Source organism: Nyctereutes procyonoides, unplaced genomic scaffold (genome assembly GCF_905146905.1).
Source record: "Nyctereutes procyonoides isolate TBG_1078 unplaced genomic scaffold, NYPRO_anot_genome, whole genome shotgun sequence".
In the NCBI taxonomy this organism is placed as follows: Eukaryota; Metazoa; Chordata; class Mammalia; order Carnivora; family Canidae; genus Nyctereutes; species Nyctereutes procyonoides.
Window position 1 is genome coordinate 3,541,966 of NW_026575118.1, and position 14,563 is coordinate 3,556,528.

Sequence of the window (14,563 nt, forward strand, 5' to 3'; positions counted from 1 at the left end):
GCTCAGGGCATGATCCTGGGGTCTTGGGATCAGGTCCCGCATCAGGCTCCCTGCATGGAGCCTGCTTCTCCCTCTGCCTATGTCTCTTCCTGTGTCTTTCATGAATAAATAAATAAAATCTTTTTAAATAAATAAATAAAATTAACATTATCCTAAAACAACAGCAACAACAAAAACTTTTGACATCTTTATTCCCTAAAAATGCCAGATAAATTAAGCTGTGCTAGACTTTCATGTATTTAAATATATGATTGAGTCTTTCTAGACTGTATTTCACATATAATGCACTAAACTTAAGAATTATTTTTGTTGGGGCTCCTAGGTGGCTCAGTTGGCTAAATGTCTGCCTTCGGCTCAGGTCATGATCCCAGGATCCTGGGATTAAGCCCCATGGTATGCTCCCTGCCCATTGGGGAGTCCGCCTCTCTCTTTGCTGCTCCCTCTGCTTGTGCTCTCTTGCTCTATCAAACAAATAAATAAAATCTTTTTTAAAATTTAAAAAATAGGGCCACCTGGGTGGCTCAGTCAGTTAAGTGTCTGCCTTCAGCTCAGGTCATGATCCCAGGGTTCTGGGATTGAGCCCCATGTTGGGCTCCCTGCTCAGCAGAAAGCCTGCTTCTCCCTCTTCCTCTACCACTCCCCCTTCTTGCATGCTCTCTCTAATGAATGAATAAAATCTTAAATAAGTACCCTATATATATATTTCTTGAAATAACAAAAATATTTTTTTAAGATTTTATTTGTTTATCTATTTATTCATGAGACACACAGAGAGAGGCAGAGACATAAGCAGAGGAAGAAGCAGGCTCCCTCTGGGGAGCCTCATGCAGGACTCGATCCCGGGACCCTGGGACCACACCCTGAACCAAAGGCAAACGCTCAACCACTGAGCCACTCAGGTGCCCTAATTCTTTTTTTTTTTTTAAGATTTATTTATTTATTTATTTATTTATTTATTTATTTATTTATTTGAGAGAGAGAGAGAGAGAGAGGCAGAGCGAGCACACAGCGTGAGAAGGAGAAGCAGACTCACTGCTGAACAGCTCAATCCCCCTGAAGGCAGACGCTTAACTGACTGATCCACTCAGGAGCCCCTATGTGGCAAATTTAAATGGTTTCTAAAATACTCACTTAGATAAATTCTTAAGTGGAAAATCTGTAATGTTTTGTAGAAAAACTCAGATATTAATGGAGAGGGAGAATGCTAGCAAACATTCTGACTTTTATCAGAGAAGCTTGCATGTAAAATGATAGGTCTTTTTTGTGAGTCAAAGGTCTTTTGTCTTCAAAATAACCAATAGTGGAATTATCTTCAACTTAACTAAACAAGCTAGGTACTAGTATTAAAATATTTTATGTACAAAAAATTATTGAAAAAAATCTTTTGAGGGGCACCTGGGTGGTATGGTCAGTTAAGTGTCTGACTCTTGCTTTCAGCTCAGGTAGTGATCTCTGGGTTGTGAGATCCATCTGGCACTGGGCTCTGCAATCAGTATGGAGTCTGCTTAGAATTTTTCTCTCCCTTTTCCTCTGCCCTTTCCCTTCTCTCTAAAATAAATAATCTTTTAAAAAAAGAAAAAAGGAAAAAAATCTTTTGATATATTTTTCAATCTTAAAATATTTTTAGTTTTTCAAAAGGCAGGATTCCTTTGTGGAAAAAAATTATTAGAAGTTTGACATGAACAGGCATTCTTGCATCATCCTCATTCTGCTACTTAGAACCTTTGTCTGCATGTAACACTGACTTTTTATGTGTCTGCCCATTATAGCTTTTAGCTAGAGGTAGGATTTTCATAAGCATGTTCTGTAACAAAGGAGAAGTTTTGAAATATGTTGACAGCCATGGAATTGGTATAGTTTCAAAATGTTTCTATAATCATTCACCTAAGGCTAAATAGAGTCAGAAAACTTTTCTTGATTGAAGTATATTACTACTCTTGAACTTTTTGTGGAATAACCATTCTAAATTTATTGTAATTAAGGATTACAGTGATTAAATGGTAGATTAGAAGTTTAAAATTATTAAAATACTTGTGGTAATGGGTGTGGAGAACATTCTCAGTAGTGGAAGTTGAAGCTCATAAATAGTCTTCATTTGAAATGGTTACATGTAAATATAATACATTTGTAATGAGTAGAAATTAATTCAGTGGTTAAATCCTTGTATATTTTGCAGTCTTGTTTTTATTCTTGTGTTTTTTTTTTCTTACAGTGTTTGCCAGCTCTGAGCCTGTGCCAGGATTCCAGGGGGATACCCTACAGCTAGCATTCATTGACCTCAGACAAGTAAGATGTAATAATGTAGTTCTCAGTTTTTGCCTTCTACTGTTGCCTTTTTTTTTTTTTTAAATCCTATAGGAATGCTTGTTTGTCTTGAAACAATCTTTCGAAAGTGGTGCTTTGATAACCATATGTTTGGCCTTTCTCTCTGAACTTGTATCTCTATTTGGTGTCTCAAACTCATGCAGCACTCTCATCAGTAAATATTTAACTTATTCATTACCTGCTAACTATGTGACTAACTTTTTACTTTGGTTTAATGACACTTGAAGTTTGAGTTATTTCTTAATGATTTCATGGTCCTATATAAAAATTTGTTGGTATAATTAGTGTCAGGACCCAAGTTAAAAGTAAATTATTACAACCTAGAAAGGAGCCCCTTGCTTAAAATTGTGGTAAAGAATGCTTTTTAAATAAATTTTCTGGGGGTGCCTGGGTGGCTCAGTCAATTGGGTACCTGCCTTCAGCTTGGGTCATGATCCTGGGGTCCTGGGATGGAGCCCCACATCAGGCTCCGTGCTCAGCTGGGAACCTGCTTCTCCCTCCTCTCCTTCTTCCTGCTGCTCCCCTCGCTTGTGTGTGTGTGTTCTCTCTGTGTGTCAAATAAATAAATAAAATCTTAAAAAATAAAATAAATTTTCTGTATGCTTCCATAAAAAAGGACCAAACTACTTTTTTTTTAAAGATTTTATTTATTTATTCATGAGAGACACAGAGAGAGAGGGAGAGAGAGAGAGAGAGAGAGAGAGAGAGAGAGAGAGAGAGGTGCAGAGACACAGGCAGAGGGAAAAGCAGGCTCCATGCAGGAAGCCTGACATGGGACTCGATCCTAGGTCTCCAGGATCAGGCCCTGGGCTGAAGGTGGTGCTAAACCGCTGAGCCACCTGGGCTGCCCGGACCAAACTACTTTTAAAAAGGTAATTATACATTTATATAATTCTTTTCTGGTCATGTAAGTCTAAGTAGAGTAGCAAATAATGATAATTTTTTAATCTCTTAATCAATTTACTACTCTTTGACATCGCTACTGTATTGTCATTTTCTTTATTTACTTTGTACCCTTTTTCTATCTCCCCCATATTTTTTCCTTCTTTTTTTAATTTTTTTTATTATTTTTTTATTTATTTTCTTTTATTTATTTATTTTTTTCCCTTCTTATTCATTTCTTCTTTCCCCCTCCCTTTTCTTTCCTAACCTGGAATTAAGAAATTTAATAGAGTTGGGAGGCACAAGAATATGGAGGAGGGGTAGGTCCAAGGTAGAGGACTCAGGGGTACAGAACTAACAACAGGATGGCTGCCGCCCTTGGCAAGAACCAAAAAGCCAATGTGAGAGCATTGGCTAGAGAGAACAAAGAGCCAATGTGACGCTTGATCTCCAGGTTGTGAGTTCGTGTTTCACATTGGGTATAGAGATTACCTAAAAATAAAATCTTAAGAAAAAAACAAAGCCACTGTAGTATTAGTCTATTAATGGTCCCATCCCCTTTGGGGATGGAGATGATGAAGATGGGGCTCTACTGTTGATGTAAATAGACTACACGGTGATATTTAGAGCAGGACCAATTTGAGTAATTAAGAAGTTCTGATTTCAGTAAATGTTTGAGAATATAGCTGTTTTTGCTTTAATTCCAAACCAGTTTTCTATACATATGTATGAACTACTAATTACTGCTTATTTGGAAGGGAGTAATGTAGTTGAAACAGACACCAAAGTAATGTAAGCGTTTTGTTCTCGTGGAGCTTAAAACTCTTTTAGAGAAACAAAACCCCTATGAACTGGGTAGAAGTACTTATGGACAGTGAGTCATGTGGATATAAATGGTATATATACCTTCAGGTCAAGTTTAGAAGGAAACTGAAAAAATTACTCCTGTCTCCTGTTTTTTACCTGTAAAGTACTGAACATATAAAATATATTAATATTTATTTCTGTTTACCCTTAACTAAATTGGAGAAGATAGAAAATCAAGAACGTGGACTCTGAACTTTTATTCCAGCTTACCAGAAGATGTTCTTTCTATTGAAGGAAGATCTATTTGCTTTAGAAGGAGCTCTCTCTGTTGTGGTCTTATTGCCCTAAACAAGATGATCTTATTGCCCTAAACAAGATGATCTAATACAGATCTAATACAGAAAATGGAGTCCTTTAGCAGACTGGAAACAGGCTTGGTTGTATGTTCATCTTTCAATTAGGTTATAGCCACTTATAAGTTTCCCTGTTACAGGGACATGAATATGTTCTCCAAGCCAAGTATGTAATTTGAGGATATCTCCCATTATATACAAATAATCTGTTCTTAGAAAATTTGAAATTTATTACATGATATTTTCTCTTTTGTATGAATTTGTATGGTATTAACAATCACTCTGTAAGATTGTGAATAGGACCACATTTGAAACTGTGGGGAAAGATTCTGTTCTTTGATTTGTTCAAATAGGTTAGTTCAATGCAGATTAAAACTCTGATTCTAGGTACTATCTTCCTTCAAAGACAATCATCATTTGACACCAAAGAAGGCCTCTTTACAAGCATATGTAAAGCATTCCCTCACTAGGGAATTGTTACTAAGACACACTTACAATTATTAATAAACATCTCAAGTCTTTTTTGTTGAATTTACTTTTCATGTATGTGCACTTACAGGTTTTAAATCCTGGTTGGCTTTTCCACATCAATGTAATTTTTAAAGAAACTTTAAAGTGAATACAAAAAAATCTTTTAGAAACCTTTACAATTCTGAAATCTATTACGACACATGTAGAGCTATTAAAGATTTATGTAGAAATACCTACTTAATGTAAAACACAGTTTTAAAGTATGGTATTTAGTATTCAGTGTGTGTGGATAAATTTTAATAAGTTAATTTTTAATGTATTAATTATTCTAGTTTTTTAAAGAGGCTTAAAAGTTTTTCCTAATTAGTGTTAAAATTTAATCATACTCTTTTTGTACTTTTGCATTCTGAAACAAGAAGATGCAACTAATTTTTATCATTAGCTGCTGGGCCACTGAGACACACTTGAATTTTATGATTTTAGAGGCTTGGGTTTAATAACTTGACAAAGATAATTATTTTCCACATACATTTGTTTCTCAATTTATAAACAGTTAAGTGGTGAAATGCCAAGTATGGGGATTGACTAAAAATAAAATCGGTCTTTAAAGTATCATATGAGGTGATAGAAGTTTTTTGCATCAGATATCAGTGTTATTTAAATAAAGATGCCTTAAAGTTTCAGTTGGTGTGTTAATGTTCCTGACTTCATAAAGGTATTTCATAGAATATTATTTTACTATTTTTATACGAAGTACTATATCACCAAACATAGGGTACTAACACTTTTATTTACGGTTTCTGCACTTTTTCTTCTTTTTTTCTAGTCTGTGATCCATTTCTGTCTTAATAAGGTGGCTGACAGTTCTTTTCAAGTATACTTAGAAAGGCAAAAGAGCCCTTTTCATAGTACTTATGAGGGGTCATGCTTCTGTTTTTTAGTTTGAATTTGATACTGCTTCATGAATTGCTGGGTATGAAAGATTAGGAAGTAGGTCCAGTGGTCAAATTTTACCTGCCCACCCGGACTTTGCCCTGAGGTCAAACTCCTGATATTTGCTGTTCTGAATAGAGGACTTGATGACAAGTATGAGCTGATACAAGAGGAAAGTTAGAACCATATCAAAGCTGAAGGCAAGAGAATTGGGACTCAATGAGAGACTGTAGCTAAAAGATGGATCATCAGAATTGCCCTCTTTTAAAGAAAAGGAAATAGCTGACCTGTGAGTGAAAAGACTTTATCATCCTGCCAATCACATGCTTGCTAATGGAAGCCAGTTATCTCAACAATATCTTGAGGTCTTCTACCCCATAGACAGTGAAGAGGACTAGTGGTACTAGTATTGCATTATATGAATATACTGTCTCAATCAGTTTTAAATGTGCTGTTTTAATATGATTTGTGTGTATAAACTTTTTTTTTAATAAGTAAACCCTATCATCCTCCTACCGCCAGTTCTAAAATTAATTCCCTGAAAGAAAGACTTTGGTATACTTAAAAAATATATATTTTCTTTTACAAAGACCATCTATTTTGTTAAATATAACCTTTCAGATGGGTTTCAGATGAATATGTAAAATTCTTTTGAAGGTATGAAAATTTTCAGGTATGAAAACCTTAAAAATGTCAAACTATTTTTATTAAAATACTTTTTATAAAAAAATGCTTTTAATAGTCTACAGAATTCAGTGATAATTTTTTATGACTTATTTTTTTTAAGTAAGCTTATGCCCAGCATTGAGCTTGAACTCATGACCCCAAGATCAAGAGTCAAATGCTCTATGACTCAGCCAGGTTGGTGCCCCTATATCTCATTCTTCTCTCTCTCTCTCTCTCTTTTTTTAAGATTGTATTTATTTATTTGAGAGAGAGCAGAAGAGGGGAGGGTGGCAGGCAGAGGGAGAAGGAGAGGGAGAAGCAAGCTCCCTGCTCAGCAGGGCCTCTATCCCAGGACCCCAGGATCATAACCTGAGCCGAAGGCAGATGCTTAACCACCTGAGCCACCCACGTACCCCTGTCATTCATTCTTAATACACAGGAATACTTTACTAAATATCACCAGAAAATGAGCTGGCCATAACACTGAATTTTAGTTTTCATATAACTGAAGATTCGTTTTTAATGACCAAAATGTTTAAGATGTGGCCAATTTTGTGGGAAACTTCCAAATATATATCTCACCTTTATAGCTTTTACTGAACATAATTTTCAAAGTAGATTGAGTATCCATGGTTTACTAATCCTAATACTATAAAGTCTCTTTACCTGATTCTTTTTCACTTTGTGGTAAGTTAGACTAATAAGATATATCATTGCTACATTCAACAATATCTTGATAATCTTTTGACAATATGAAGAAGTTTAGGTAGATTGAATGATAATTCATTTAGGTGGATTTGAAGCTTTTTATAAATCAATTTCTTGGGATAACTGGCTAGCTTAGTTGGTAGAGCATGTAACTCTTAATCTCAGGGTCATGAGTTCAAACCTCACATTGGACTTGGAGCCTACTTTAAAAAGATAAATAAATAAAAATAAAAGAATCATTTGCCCAAAGAAGTTGGCTGTTGTATCATTATTACCCCAGAGCAGTATTCCTCAGAGTCTTTTCAGGAACACTGATTTCTCATGATGAGAAAAGATTTCTTTAAAGGCGTTTCTAGGTCAGCCAAGTTTGGGAAACACTTTATACTCTAATTCCCTCTTAGAGACTTAACACATGTATTATAATTGTGAGGAGAGAAATTCTGTGGTAAACCCAGCATTTCCCAAACTCATCACAAAACACCTCCCTCACTCATTTTGGGTTGTATTACATGAAACATACTTTGGGAAATGCTTCAAGACTCTGGCATCACCTTCTAGATGTCTATCTTTGATAGTTTGGGATCAGCATACTTTTAAAATAATGATTTGGATAATAAATACATAGAAGAAATATAAATTATATGTATAGATGACGCAAAGCTAAGAGAGTTACCTACAGGGTCAACATGCCCTTTGTAGGCTTAAGTGATAAGTGAAAGCCAACAAGATTAAATTTACCAGGAAGGGGTGCCTGGGTTGCTCAGTTAAGCATCTACCTTCAGCTCAGGTCATGATCTCTCAGGATCTTAGAATCAAGCCCCGCATAGGCCTCCTTGCTCAGTGGGGAGCTTGCTTCTCCCTCTCCCTCAGCCTGCTGCTCTCCCTTGCTTGTGCTCTGTCAAATAAAATCCTTTTTAAAATTTTAGCGAGGAAAATATTAAATGCTGTATTTACTTTTTTTTTTTTTTTTAGTAATTTCTACACCCATCATGGGGCTCAAACTCACGATCCTGGGATCAAGAGTGGTATACTCTTCTAACTGAGCCAGTTAGGCACTTCCTGTATTTAATATTTTTAAATTTAATTTGAAAAATTACAAGATGTAGAAAATCTGACATATAATATGAAAAAGATCTGGCAGTTTAGTTAACCTCCAAATGAACTAACAGTTTGCTAGGAATTCTTAGACTGCATTCATGTAAAGATGGTATTTGGGTTAGATACTGTGCTTTGGGCCTGTTAAGATTGTGCCTTGAGTATTGCACCGTGACTTCAACACAGTTGGAGAGCACATGGAATTCCAACTCTAGTGATGGATCAGATACCTCGTCATAGGGAGAGCCTTTGAAAAACCTGGGAATATATAGTCTAAAGCCTTAGAGGAAAATCAAATATGCAGTTCCTATTAACCTAGATATGAGTTAGGTATACCATTTTTTTCTTCCTGTTAGAATCCTGTGCCATGAAAATGACCTCATAATATTCCTTTCCCCATCTAGGATTAGATCATGTTTTGTTTTTGTTTCTTTGTTTGTTTGTTTGTTTGTTTGTTTAAAGTAGGCTCCATGCCCAGTGTGGGGCTTGAACTCACAGCCCTGAGATCAAGAGTTACATGCTCTACCAACCAAGCCAGACAGGTGCCCCAGATCTCATTTTCAAGTATTTGACTTTAATCCTTCCTCTGTACTATATGTAGAGAGTTTGAGAGAGAATTTGAATTATGGAAAATATATTTGGATCTCATAGCACTTTTCAAATAGATGTTTTATTGAAGTATAACATACATTCACAGAATTCTTAAGTGTACTTATTGTTGGCTTTCACAAAATAAATTCATCTCTGTAATACCCAGATCAAGAAAGAAAACTTGACCAGTAGGTACTTCAGAAGAGATTCTACCCCTTACTGTTCTTTCAGTCATCTCCCTCCTCCCTCTCAAAGGATAACCACTGTCACAACCTCTAACACCACAGATAAATTCAACCTGTCTGCCTTCTTTAGTTCAATTACGTCTATGAAATTTATCCATGTTATATGTAGTTGTGGTTCTTCATTCCCTTTGCTGTGTAGTCTGCCATTATACAAATATACCATAATTTATACATTTTATTATTGAAAAGACATATGAGTTGATTCCAATTTTACTGTTACAAATTGTGCTAACATGAACATTTGTTTACTTGTCTTTTGGTGAATATGCACACATTTCTGTTAAGGTGTTTACCTAGGAGTGGAATTGCTTAAATCAGGTCGTCTCCATATGATCAGTTTTATTAGATACTGTGAAGCAGTTTTCCAAAACAAGAGTTTTATACTTCAGCTAGCAGTGTAGAAGAATTCTTGTTGCTCTATATCCTTGTTATCACTTGGTATTATCTGTCTCTTCCTTTTTAGCCATTCCAGTGGGCATGCAGTTTTACATTGTAGTTTTAATCTGCATTTTTTATTTGACTTACAAAATCGAATCCCTTTTTATATATCATTGTCCATTTGAATATCCTCTTTTGTGAATAACCTGTGAAGGGTCTTTTTGCCATTTTTTCTATTGTCTACTTCTTACTGATTTGTAGAAGTTCTTTGTATATTCTGAGTATGAGTCCTCTATCAAATATATGTAGTGCAAGTATCTTCTGCTTTGTGACTTTTCTGTTTACTCTTAGTTGTGTCTTTTGACAAATAGAAATTCATGCTTTTAATAAAATCCAATTTTCCTTTTGTGGTGGTTCTTCCTAATGTCCCATTTAAGAAGTTTTTGCCTATCCCTGAAATTATAAAGATCTTTTTCTGTTTTCTTCTAAAAGTTTTATTGTTTTACCATTCACCTTTAGGTTTATAGTCCATCTGGAATTGATTTTTGTGCATGGTGTGGAGTGGAGGTTCAAGATGCATGTTATTCCATATAGTTATCCAGTTGACCCAGCACCAGTTTTTGAAAAGAACTGGATCTCATAACATTTTAATATAAAGTAATTGTAAAACACAAGACTGTGAGACATAACTGATATGTGCTTCTAATGTATAAGTAAAATAGTTTCTGTTGCCTTCCAGTTAACTATATGCTTGTATTTCATGGTTCATGCCATTCCTCTAATTAGCAAATTAGCTAATTACACTAATTAGCAAATTAGTGTAGGTTTGAGGTTTTTTAGTATCAACCTAACTATAGTCTTAACCACATCAAAGGTATTTTTAAAAACAAAGCAATTCTAGAGCAAGTATCCATAACAATATGGGCAATATAAAATAAAAAAGCTAAGTTACAAGCCCCTGAGGACAACAGTAATGCCCTTTTTGTTTACTACTGTACATCCATTGCCTAACTGCTATTCTTGGTACCTAGAGATCAATAAATGTTGAATAAGTGAACACAAATATTTTAGCTATACTCAAAAGCACTTTTTTGGAATAAGGAACACCTTATTTTTTAAAAAAAAAGATTTCATTTATTTATTCATGAAAGAGAGAGAGAAAGAAAGAAAGAAAGAAAGAAGAAAGAAAGAAAGAAAGAAAGAAAGAAAGAAAGAAAGAAAGAGGCAGAGACACAGAGGGAGAAGCAGGCTCCGTGCAGGGAGCCTGACATGGGACTTGATCCCAGGTCTCCAGGATCACACCCTGGGCTGAAGGTGGCAATAAACCGCTAAGCCACCCAGGCTGCCCAGGAACACCTTTCTTAGAAATAGTGTTCTATATAAGTTCATGTTTTTTATATAAACAAACATTCTTTAAAGGCAGTAAATTTTATTTCTCTTATTTCAGTTTTTTCATGAGTATTTTTTTTAAGATTTTATTTATTTATTCATAAAGAAAGAGAGAGGGATCCCTGGGTGGCGCAGCGGTTTGGCGCCTGCCTTTGGCCCAGGGTGCGATCCTGGGGATCCGGGATCGAATCCCACGTCGGGCTTCCGGTGCATGGAGCCTGCTTCTCCCTCTGCCTGTGTCTCTGCCTCTCTCTCTCTCTCTCTCTCTCTCTCTCTCTCTCTCTCTCTCTGTGACTATCATAAATAAATAAATAAATAAAATTTAAAAAAAAAATAGGCAGAGACACAGGCAGAGGGAGAAGCAGGCTCCATGTAGGGAGCCCGACGTGGGACTCAATCCTGGGTCTCTAGGATCACACCCCAGGCTGCAGGCGACATCAAACCGCTGCGCCACTGGGGCTGCCCCTTGATGACTATTTCTAAAAATACATGACACATATCTGTGTTCTTTTAAGTAAAAGTAAAAAAAAAATTTTTTCTTGATTTATCTCCATCATCATTAGGGATACTAAAATAGTAACATGTTATTTCTAAGAAGTGTTGTTATTGCTCCAAAAGCAACTGCTTATTCTTTTATGGATAAAGAAATATTCTGGACAGGAGAATTATAGGAATTTAGACAAAGGCAAAATACACCTTAATTAAGTGATCAGCAGTGACCAAACATAAAACAGAATTAAATGAGCATTTGTTAAACTACCATTATTTGGAACAATGAGTCATGAAGAAAGTGGATAGGATTATGGTCAAATAAATTCAGGAAATCCTACTTATTTTGTCCCTCTCTTGTAAATTCACAATTTCATTAGCCCATTAAAGGCTTTGAGAAGTCTTAGAGTAAAGGTGTATTCCCCTTTCCCCTCAAACCTTTTGAGTACTGAATACTTTTCAGAAATGAAAATCTCTTACTGTCTTGCAAAGTAGTGTTCTGCAGCATACAGTTTAACACTGAATCACCTGGACTAATACTGCATTACTTTAATCTGTAGATTCCTAGAACTATCTGATAAAAACAGAGGGCTATGATAACAAATAAATAAATCTTTCAGTAGATGGATGAAATTTTAGATAGATGAAGTATTAAAATGCAAATAATAAAAAAATGAAAAATAGTTTTCAACAATAATCTGTTGAACTTCCTTTAAAAAAAAAATTGAGAGGATTTTATGAAGGGTGATAATTACCAGAGGATTAATGCTGCTTAGATGCAGTAAACCAGTCAGTCAGTCATACAGAATAACTTGTTTTTAAGAAGCATGAAACAGTAACACACGATTGCTTGTGAAGAATGAAAAGATTTAAGTGGGAAATTAAAATACCAGCTCATGTAGAGTTCAGATTCTAAGAGTTGTCAGATTCCTTAGTGAATCATCAAGGCTATTGTTACTGAGCCACAGTATGCATACCTTGACCGAAATAAAGGATATATTTGCTACTTTTTTTTCTTTAATACACTATAAGTGAAATGGGGAAAAATTTAAAGGAAAGATCTTTTGATAAAATGATCAAGGTAAGTTCTATATTTTGTTTGTTGTAAAGAGTGTCTCAGTATTAAAAAGGAAGTATAATTGAAGTGACTTTTTTCAGGCTAATTGCACCTTTCCTTAAGACAGAGAATCTATTATTTGCCAAAATAAGAACATTAAAACAAAGCCAAAACTGCCACAGAGAAAATATTATTACTATTTTGTAGTACTAAAAATATGAAAAAAGTTCTAAGTCCTTTAGAACTTAACTGAAAATTTTTGCCCAGATGGTTTACTTTACACATTAACTTAGCTGTAAGTACCACAGCTACAAAAAGAGAAGGGGTAGAGGACAAAAGCTACTTTGTTCAGGTGATCTTTTTTTACCTACTCCAGCTCCTCCTTGGCAGGCAAAGGAGGAGTTTTACACCTAAATACGTTATTTACCTTCTGTTGCTTCTTTGATCTGATATAATTTAAATAATACATTTTTGGGGCACCTGGGTGGCTTAGTGGGTTATAGGGCCGACTCTTGATTTCAGCTCATGTCATGATCTCAGGGTCCTGGGATCAAGCTCTGTGTTGGGCTCTGCGCTCAGTGGGAAGTCGGCTTCAGGATTCTCTCTCCTTCTGCCCCAATCTCTGCTTGTGTTTGCTCTCTTTCTCTAAAATGAGTAAATCATTTTTTAAAAATCATGCCTTCTGGGCAGCCCGGGTGGCTCAGTGGTTTAGTGCCGCCTTCAGCCCAGGGCATGATCCTGGGGACCCAGGATCGAGTCCCATGTCAGGTTCCCTGCATGGAGCCTGCTTCTCCCTCTGCCTGTGTCTCTGCCTGTGTCTCTGCCTCTCTCTCTCTCTCTCTCTCTCTCTCTCTCTCTCTCTCTCTGTCTCTCATGAACAAATAAATAAAATCTTTAAAAAAAATCATGCCTTCTTACTAAAATAAATAAATAAATAAAATAAAGAATACATTTTTAAAAGTCATGTTGTGGGATCCCCGGGTGGCTCAGCAGTTTGGAGCCTGCCTTCGGCCCAGGGTGTGATCCTGGAGTCCTGGGATCAAATCCCACATCGGGCTCCCTGCGTAGAGCCTGCTTCTCCCTCTGCCTGTGTCTCTGCCTCTCTCTCTCTCTCTCTCTGTGTCTCTCATGAATAAATAAATAAAATATTTTTTAAAAAAAAGTCATGTTGTGACCCTACACATGCATCTTTTAATTAATGGTACCTTCAGAAATTTTTCTTCCTCCAGAAAAGTTCATGGAGCATTCTGAATATTAATTCTTTTAAGTTTAGTTCTCTCTCTTTTTTTTTAAGATTTTTATTAATTTATTCATGAGAGACACAGAAAGAGAGAGAGGCAGACACATAGGCAGAGGGAGAAGCAGGCTCCACACAAGGAGCCCGATGATGGGACTCGATCCCGGGACTCCAGGATCACGCCCTGGGCCAAAGGCAGATGCTAAACTACTGAGCCACCCAGGGATCCCTTTTTAAGTTTAGTTTTCTTAAGTAGTAGGCTCCACGCCCTTAGTGGAACTCAAACTCACAACCCCAAGATCAAGAGTTGCATGCTGGGGGCGCCTGGGTGGCTCAGTGGTTGAGCATCTTTCTTTGGCTCAGGTTGTGATCCTGTGGTCCTGGGATCAAGTTCTGCATGAGGTTCCCTGTATGGAGCCTGCTTCTCCCTCTGCCCATGTCTCCGTCTCTCTCTGTGTGTCTCTCATGAATAAATAAATAAAATCTTAAAAAAAAAAAAGTTGCATGCTCTACTGACTGAGCCAAGGCAGCCAGTTCAGTTCTTTTTTTTTTTTTTTTAACTTTATCAATTCCTGGAATTTGACTTGTTCTAACCATATCCTGACCCAGTATGATCTCATTTAGTTGGAACAACAGTATAGTCTATGCTGTTTTTTAAAGAGGCAACCATAAACCTCTCCGTTCACAAGTCTCTTTTCTTACTGTATGTGTCATCAATACATACACCATTTTTTCGTGATGAATTGTGAATCTGGGCTTCTCAATACAGTATGCTGCATGAGAAGACCAAGCAGCCATTAGCCATGGCTCTTTTTCATTTGTCTTCTTATATTCTGTCACTTTGTAGAGAAATCTGTTAGGAATCATTTGTAGCTTTGTACTGATTTTCTTTTTACCCTCAGCCTTCACAATTTCTTTGACAGGGATTGGTTAAATG

General features: G+C 36.2%; 1 protein-coding gene across 4 annotated transcripts in view; it reads left to right on the forward strand.

The window, feature by feature from the left end:
• The window catches only part of EXOC6 (exocyst complex component 6), a 205,465-nt gene that overhangs the window by 164,024 nt on the left and 26,878 nt on the right, over nucleotides 1-14,563 (forward strand). The window contains exons 20-22 of one of the 4 annotated variants that reach the window (XM_055334429.1): nucleotides 2,213-2,286; nucleotides 3,114-3,197; nucleotides 4,237-5,655. In XM_055334429.1, the coding sequence (XP_055190404.1) occupies nucleotides 2,213-2,286; nucleotides 3,114-3,197; nucleotides 4,237-4,266 (188 nt within the window). In that variant the 3' untranslated portion in view covers nucleotides 4,267-5,655. Of the gene's footprint in view, nucleotides 1-2,212; nucleotides 2,287-3,113; nucleotides 3,198-4,236; nucleotides 5,656-14,563 lie in introns of those variants that run through there. The other 3 variants (XM_055334430.1, XM_055334426.1, XM_055334428.1) reach the window with 3 other exon arrangements.